At 40.4% G+C, this 8,685-nt stretch overlaps 1 protein-coding gene across 1 annotated transcript; it reads right to left on the bottom strand.

Moving 5' to 3' along the window:
* Positions 1-201: 201 nt before the first annotated feature.
* On the bottom strand, positions 202-6,475 carry LOC146632615 (tribbles homolog 2-like). The gene is made up of 4 exons (XM_085353416.1): positions 5,979-6,475; positions 3,127-3,405; positions 2,639-2,931; positions 202-2,189 (listed from the first exon to the last, which is right to left on the bottom strand). Exons 2-4 carry the CDS (start codon positions 3,403-3,405, stop codon positions 1,700-1,702), a joined length of 1,062 nt encoding a protein of 353 aa, XP_085209542.1. The 5' UTR covers positions 5,979-6,475; the 3' UTR covers positions 202-1,699.
* Positions 6,476-8,685: the final 2,210 nt, after the last annotated feature.

The following is an 8,685-nucleotide window of genomic DNA, read 5'->3' as shown; positions in this document are numbered from 1 at the left end:
AAAATTGCAAGCCAATGATACCAAAATGCTGGTACAGGTACACTTCAGACTTGAAAAAATGTTGTCTTAAGATAATACGGGGATTGTGTGTGTACATGTAAAAGAGACCATATGCAGGCTCAGAACACGTCAAGTTTATTTAATTAAAATTCAACAAAAAAAAACTTTGACACCAAAACATTTTTCAAAACCTTTATTTTTTTTCTCGTCATCTGTAAGTTGGACCAGAATCATACAGCATACCAGGAAGCAGCTTATTGTCTGAGTTGAGGTTTGTTTCTAATTATTATCATCCTCAATAGACACACAAGACCAGTAAGTGATGATTAATCGTATTCCATTATCTCAAGATCATCACTTCATTATTTTCTTAATGAGTCAACAAATGTTGCTTCTCCTTTATCCTGTTATTCCCAAATTAAATTGCTCAGTGACATTGTGAGAGAATAAGATGTGTCCCAGAATAAACAGTTGTTATTCATTCACAAATAAATGTCAAACATGAGAAAACAGTTTATAAGTTTGTATCAAAATATAAATAATTTGTGGAGATTATTATGAGATACAGGATTTTTTTTATAAGTCCACAAAAAACAATTATATTAAATTACCCAATGAAATTTTGATTTTAAGGTCTGCTAAGATCTGAAAAATATTTTATCAACCATGGCTGCTCTCTGCTTGTGTAAAAATGGATGAGAACACTGATAGCTGAAGCTGTATTCCTTTTCAATGCCATTTTTTATATTAAAAACAATTACCGTATAATCTGGTTCCTAATGTTTTTCAGAAAGATGTGTTTGATCTTTCTCACAATCACAGAAGGAAATCAGCATTGTAAACACTGAAACAAAAAAGCTATGTCCCATTTTAAGCTCCACCTCCTTTTGAGTCCACAGTTTTAAATATAAAGGTGCGTTCAGGGCAATTCTCAACACACTCAAGTACATTTTTTTGCCCTTAAAGGGGACCTATTATGCCTTATTGTTATATATAAAAATATAATGCTAAACCTTTAACATTTTCAAATAACAAGGTCAACATATGTATACATAACCTTCCTTTAAACACTATTTTAGCAATTTATTGCAGTACTTGGCTCTATGTGATGTCAGTGAGGTATGCCTAATATACAGCTTTGATAGCACTGAGCACAGAAGCCACACCCATCTGCTGTTCAAACCTTCAGTTAATGAGGGGCAGTCTAGTAGATGACAGTTGCTTAATCATATTGCTCAAGTACATGTTAGTTGGGCAGATTGGGATGTAGGATATTCTCCACTGCACTTGTTGAGGATGTGCACCTGAACACACCATTAGTTCTCATTTGTCTCTGTTACTGCTGGAACAAGTGACTGCTGGGAGTCCACTGTAAGGAAAATTTGAGAAAGAAAACCACCTTTGGAGGCCCTGCCACCTAAAAGAGGCCGGGCTTGAACTGAGACACAGGTAGAGAAAGAAGGCACATAAGGGTCAAGTAATCCAGGATTAGACTGTCTCTGTAGTGCGGCTGTGCTTTTAATGTGTCTATATCTGTGAAGACCTCTTTGGAGTTTTGAGTGTGAGGACGGAGCCACACATCCCGAAGACGCTGTTTTTATAGTCCAGATTAGGTTTTACACCTGAAGTGTGAATCAGGTTTAGGCTGCAGGGATTCAGTATAGCAGTTCAGGTCCTCACAAGGAAATAGAGATGTCTTTTAATTTGTCTCAGTCCATATTGGCACCACTTGGTCATTGTCCTCTTGTTTATTCTGTAGTGTTGTGTGGGAGCTGTGATGTATCTTGTGCATGTTGCTGTGTGGCATGCGAGGTTTGGTAAGCCACGGGTGCATCGGCAGCTCAGATGCCGTCAGTCTCTCAGTGGGAGATTTCCTTAGCATGCAGCCAATCAGACACTTGGCCTCTGGCGACATCCAATCGGGCAGGCTAAATGCTCCACGGCGTATCTTAGCAAACAGCGCAGCAGGCTGCGTGTCCTGAAAAGGGTATCGGCCAATCAGCATTGTGTACAGAGACACGCCCAGGCTCCAGATGTCTGCGGCACGGCCTGAGTACGACCCATTCCCATTGGTCAGGAGCTCAGGGCCAACGTAGGCAGGACAGCCATGTCTGTCTGTTAGAGAGTCATCGTCGTTGTTACCATGCAGGAGCACGCAGTCATTGAGTCCGAGTAGTGCCAGACGAGTCCTGGGAAAAGAAAAAGAAAACACTAGTCAGACAGAAGTTTATCAGCAGCAGTATTTGTAGTATTTGTACAGTCTTGGCTAAGTAGCCAAGACTGTAAGATACAGTAAAAGTACTAATAGAGGTACTTTTTTTTCCCCCCATATGCCTCCTTCATGCTAGTAAGATCAATCTAGCGATATTTATACTTGTCCATTTGTTGGGAGTAGTATGCATTCTTTTAGACTCCCTCAAAATGGACCTTTGTGACTACAAATGTAAGCGTGAATGGACTGTATCCATTTATGATATGCCTCGTGAATGTATTTTGTAACCACAAGAGTCTCCCCCTGCAGGCCATTAAAGTTAATATTTCACAGCACTTCCACCTGGGCCCTACATCTGTCTTTTACAGTCCCAGGTATTACTGCTGTAATAGTGCTATTACCAAAGCACCAGTCTCGGAGTCTCACCTGTATTTGTCGATGAAGACGAATCTGCGGAGCTTCAGGTCTCTCAGAACGACTCCGTGGTCATGACAGTGCATGACAGCATTCAGCATCTGGGCGAACAAAAGCCCCGCCTCCTCCTCGTTCAGGCGTTTCCTGTTGCGCACATACGCATGCATGTCACCGTGGTGACCAGGCAGGAAGACATACACCTTGTTTTGGCCAATTACAACGTCCTGCAGAGCGCAGATGTTTTCATGTTTACCAATCCGGTCATAGGCCGCCAACCGCTCCTGGTATCCACGCAGTGGGAGCACCTGTGGGGAAAAAAAGGAGTGACTGTCATGGGTAACGTAGTATGATGTACAATACAGTCACTACTTTCACAAGTGTTTTACAGTAATCTCTTCCTAATATTATCATTAACACTACTTCTGTAGTATCGACAGTACAGTTTTTAACATGTATTCAATTCTTATTAAAAGTAACAGTGACGTTTTTCTGAGTGTTACCTGACAGGTGTACTGCTGCTGTGTGTGCACATGCACAGCCCTGGAGGTCTCTTCCCTCTCACACCGTTCAAAGAGGAAATATGACCCAACTCTTGATGAAGACTGGCTCGAGTTGGATGTGGGGGCGGGGCTTGTGGGTCTCAGGCAGGGTGATATCCCAGTAGAGGTAGGGGGTGGAGCCAGACGGGCTCGTTTACATTTCAGTGAATCGACTTGAGGCTCGTCCAGAAGCCTCTTAAGACACAGCTGAGATCTGGTTGTAGACACGCTGGCGCTCATCTGTGATTGGGGACATCATCAGGTTAATGTACACTTCCAAGTAATATGCTGCAGCAAGTACAGTCCCAAACTATCCCAATTAAACACAGCCAATATTTCAATGAATAAAGCCACCATATCTAGAAGTAATACCTGTGAGCCAAAAGGCCAGGATTCAGAGTGCTCCAAACCCTCACTTTCAGACACTTTTTCCCCAATCTGACCTCTGGGTGGCCTCATCTCCACTAATTCAATCACTGAACTTGTCCTCTTTACTTTGCTTTTCTTGTTGGTTACTTCTGGAGCATTTTAAACGTGATTTTCTGAGATTCTGGTAATTTATTAGTATCTTACTTAGCACTAATAACAGGCGTGTGTATCTGTGCATTGCACCTTTATAAATGCATTTTGTCATTATATGGTCAGTATGATAAAAGGGTGAAGAGTCTCAATTTATGCAGCATTAAAAAGCTCTTAAAAATTGCAGAAATCCTTGATCCTAAACAGTTACTATGAAGAGGAGCGCACTATTGTTAATGATTAAGTAATGTTTCATTCAGTGTTTGGTAATTTGGCTGTTTAATTTTAGAGGCCGTGACCGCACTGCAGCGCCCTCTGCAGGTGACACTCTGACTTGGCCCCTTCTGTCCGCTGAACACTTGTCAGTAACACTTTCACATACAGTAAGAGAAGTTATATTTGTATCATATCTCTCAGTGTTCTGCGTCTCCGCTGCTCACATGTTACACAGTCGGTGTGTCTATAGGCTTCATGATGCAACTTCCTGTAAGCTGATGGGTGCTTCAGCTTTCAGATAGTTGCATCAGAGCACAACAGTTTATAGTTTAAACAGGCTTTAAATACAGTCAACAATTACACACACACACACACACACATGCAAGAGAGAGAGAGTGTGTGTGTGTGTGTGAGTGAGTGAGACTTATGTAAAGTTTTTTTAGAGCCTGTGGTCGCTGTGGTAACGCTATGTTGCCTGCTGTGGGGCAATGCTGCTTTCACTCTGCTGAAACACCCTGAGTCACAGCAGCAACGTCATCCACCCCCAAATACACAAACACTGAATCTAAGATGAATGATTTCTCCATGACGTTCTGTTCAGCTCATAATCAGAAATCCGGTTCTTAAAAATAATCTAAAAGAAAACGTTCGTGGGGTGTGTAACAGTGTGTGCTGAAATGTAGTGGCACTCAGCATTTTGTTAATGATGCCCGTTTCTTTTGTTTATTCTTCATATTCAAAAACAAGTGAACATTTGCTGGAATAGTTTAGATAGCTCAGCAAAATTACAACAGTTATTAAATAGACTAACAGAATAAACTTTTGACTTTTCAAACTGAGAGGGGCTAGAGCTCATGGGAAACGGGAGTTTACACAACTGTTAACATTTATTTATTTATTTTTAATCTTAATTACAATCCAACTTTATCATCTAAAAAGGTAAAGCAGATCTGTGACAAGGCTGAGTTTAAGTAAATGCAGTTATCAAAAATCCCACTGGTATTTGTTACAAGGTTTCTTCATTCTGTAGTTTAATCTCGGCTTTTTGTGTGTATTCCTGTTTCTGAGTTTGCTTAAGTCTTTAACGTAGCCTCACTTGTGATTTTTACTTTTATCTCCATATGAATGATAAGTCAGAACCGCTGTTTTGACCGTCCACAAATGTACTTTAAAGGTAAAAGGAGATGAAGCAGTTTTCACCACCGAACCTTTTGAACCGCACGGGAACAGTGTGGCACTGTAGTGTTTTGTTTTGTTTTTTAACTTGGTCAGAAACTCAGATATGCAGCAGATATACTCAACAGTCACTCCAATAAAATCCCAATTTCTTTTGGCATTTTTGCTTAAATAACTTAAATGAAAATCTGATTTGTAGAATTTACTTTTACTTTTTACAGAGCTTTTCAGCTATTCTCTTCTTCCTGTTTTCATAATTTATTTGATGCCGTATTTTGCTGTTGAGTCTACTGTGTCATTCTGGGAGGTTTTTAATGCATCTGTCTGTTTATGATTAGTGTTCACACTGCACACTCAGACTGCTACAATCCAGTCAGTTTGTAACATGCATTTAAACGTAAATCATTCAAGGTCCTAAATTGTCATAAAACTTACAGCTTCAGTTTTCATCAGCTCAGATCTGCAGGCCTGAAAATAAGGGTGAAGCTGTCTAAAAGTTCAGTTTCAGGTTTTACTACCGGAAACGAGAGCGCAAAACCCAAATGATGATGAGCACGTCATACCTGGAAACAAAGCGAAACTCCAGCTCGATTTTCCCAAGCAACTACTTTAAAGTTTAGGAATGATCTTTGCTGTTCTTATTGTTCATATTTGATAGGACAGCGCTTTTTCTCTGCCTCATACACCTGCATTATCGTTTTATAAACTGACAATGCACGAAGCTTAGTGAAATACACGTGAATATGACGTAATACTTCAAGTGCACTTCACAGATAATACTTTTGCATTTTATAAGTAACAGTTTGAATGTTATTTACATGTGTCTGTACAGGCGCATTCGTTTATGGTTTGGTTAGTTTTGTTAAGTAGCCAGGTTGGGGGTTTTTTGGGGGTTTTTTTACCTTGAGGCAGACTGGTCCGGACTGCAGGTCAACAGGAAGCCAGTAGATTTAGTAGAAATCCAGTAGAGTCGGCGTTTAGGTGCTGGCTTCTGTCTGTCTTTGCAGCAGAAATCGGTGTAGACATAAAAACAACTGGGACCAGCAACTGGGAGAACTGGTGGTGACGTCTTTGTTTGCTTCTTATTGTCTAGGTTGCGCAACCTGTCGTCAGTCAGCTGGCGGTTTCTGAGCGACTTCTTTGGTTTCAATGAAAAAGCAGCAGAAAGAAAGCAAATCGGCAAAACTTATGTGTGAAAAAGAAATAGAGAAGAGAAAGTTTTGAGTCCTTCTCTGTGTGAATATCCGGAGATAAAGTGAACAAAGCGAGTCCTCGGGTCCTCCTGTCTGTCCGTTTATCCGTCTATCGGCGGGTCTCATTAAAACGACCCCGGTCCGGATAAGATCCCCTCCGGTCTCCACGGATCCTGCTGCAGTTCAGAACTTTCAGCCGGACTGCTGAGCGGACTCAGAGTGACTTCGGCTCTGTTTGGTTTCGATATTTCTTCCCCCGGTGTCGTCATCTAGCGGGGGCGGGGTTTCGATGTTGCAATCCTGTATCGAGCAGTCGTCAGAAAATAGACGGTTGGCATGGCAGAGCGGTGACTGATTAAAGGAAAGACCTCGACAAAGTTTGACCCATTAGAGCAGCTAAATGAGATCCCAACAAACTAGAGGTGGGGAAATGTTTTTGAGTAGTACAATATGGAAGGCGCAGAGTGAAATTTGGGTATACGTAACTTTAATAAACCGGTTTGAAATGGATCATATGAAGAACAAATAGTTTATTTTATTTATAATAAATGTGCACTCGTGCATTCAGTTCTTCTGTTGCATGAAATGTTTAATCTGCTTCATATCAGCAGCTGGTAAGCATTTTGGGGTTCAGTGATGCCTCTTTATGAACCACACATTCCTGTGAGGCTCACATGACTTCACTAAAGTAAGTCAACATGTGGGGCACCGTCTCCATATGAGATTATATGGAGCAGGACAAACGCAGTGAGATAATCTAAACCATAGGTGTCAAACTTTGGCCCGCAGAGCCATACCAAATTACTATTAGAGCTGGCCTACTGGTATTATACAGCTAATATATATATTGTTTAGTATTAAGTTTTGCTTGTTCCATATTCAGTTTTTCAGCAAAACGTGTTTGAGTCCATAAGAAAAGATTCATTCTTATATCTGGAGGAATAAATATATTTCAATAAATATTAACGTTAGCCCGCGACTTTGTTCCAGTTTTGAATTTTGGCCCACTGTGTATTTGAGTTTGACACCCCTGATTTAAACTGCTAAAATTCTAAAAATCTGAAAGTAAAGAGGAGTTTTCAGCTTAAAGAGTCCAAAAAATCCCCCAAATGCTTCTAACAAATCTTCATTTTCAACCAATTGTTGTATTTGTTTGACTTTTTGGGGTAAGGTGGTTAACACTTCTGTCACACCACTCATTGTGAGGATGTATGTTCTCCCTGTGTGGGTTTCTTCAGAATGATTCAGCTTTCTCCCACTGTCTGAACGATTGTCTCTCTGTGTGTTTGTCCTGTGATGAACTGCTACTCTGCTTCACACCCTATAGCAGCTGGGATAGGCTCCAGCACTCCCTGGAAACCCTTAAGTTGGATAACTATTGCTTGTAAATGGCCAACTGATCAATAATTAAAACTTTATTAGTTTACATAAAACAATGTTTAAAAATCTTCATACACATCAAATAATTACTTTATGAGTAAGATATTAGTGTGTAGTATTTTACAGCAGATAAAGCGTACTATAGTGAGGGTTATTGGTGATCAGTGAACCTGTTCTTATCCCAAGGGCATCAGATACTGCCATTTACTGAACCCTGCTGTCATTTCAGAGACACCCACGGGGTTTCCTTTAGCATTTTTCCTGTGACTCATTTGTGGTGGCAATAGTGATACAGGTTTCACTACTAACTCATCAGGTTTTAACCCACGCCATAGTCTTTCCCTAAACCTATTCAGACAGGGAGAGTAACTCGAGGTCACCAAAAAAGTGAAACCAAAACTAAAGAGTGAATAAAAGAGGACTCCAAGCTCACAAGCTTGTTTTGCGACGCTATCATTGCACTTCCCTAAATATCCGTTCTTTCAATCAAGTACTATAAATATCAGTTTCCATTCAAGCAATGCTTATAAATGAGCTACACAGTGTTAACCATTTACAGAGGTAAATATAATTTACAACTTTACAGTGACCCCTGCAAACAGATGTAAACCAATCACTAAACATTGTTATCAGTTAATTGTTTGTTAACATTAAATTATTAATAACCAGAATTTAATTAAGTATCAGTTTTCCATTAATACACTCACTGGAAAATTAGGTACATCTTGCCAGTACAGCTTTGAACCCCCTTGTGCTCTCAGAACTGTCTTAATTCTTCATGGCAAAGATTCAACAAGGTGCTGGAACCATTCCTTCGACATTTAGGTATGTCCGTATTCATAGCATCACACAGTTGCAAACATTAGTCAGGTGTATTTCCATGTGTACAATGAACACATTATCATGTTCAAGAAATCAGTCTGACAAGTTTTGAGATTTGTGACATGACGCGTCATCCTGCTGGATGCAGCCATCAGACCCTATAGGCATTAAAGGATGGACATGTTCAGCAACAGTACTCAGGTAGGCCATGGTG

Source organism: Diplotaxodon limnothrissa, linkage group LG5, assembly GCF_057381915.1.
Source record: "Diplotaxodon limnothrissa isolate DT_005_m linkage group LG5, D_limnothrissa_male_GT1.1, whole genome shotgun sequence".
Classification (NCBI taxonomy): domain Eukaryota; kingdom Metazoa; phylum Chordata; class Actinopteri; order Cichliformes; family Cichlidae; genus Diplotaxodon; species Diplotaxodon limnothrissa.
Note: the sequence above shows the minus strand (reverse complement) of the source record. Positions and strands in the feature narration are given on the sequence as shown.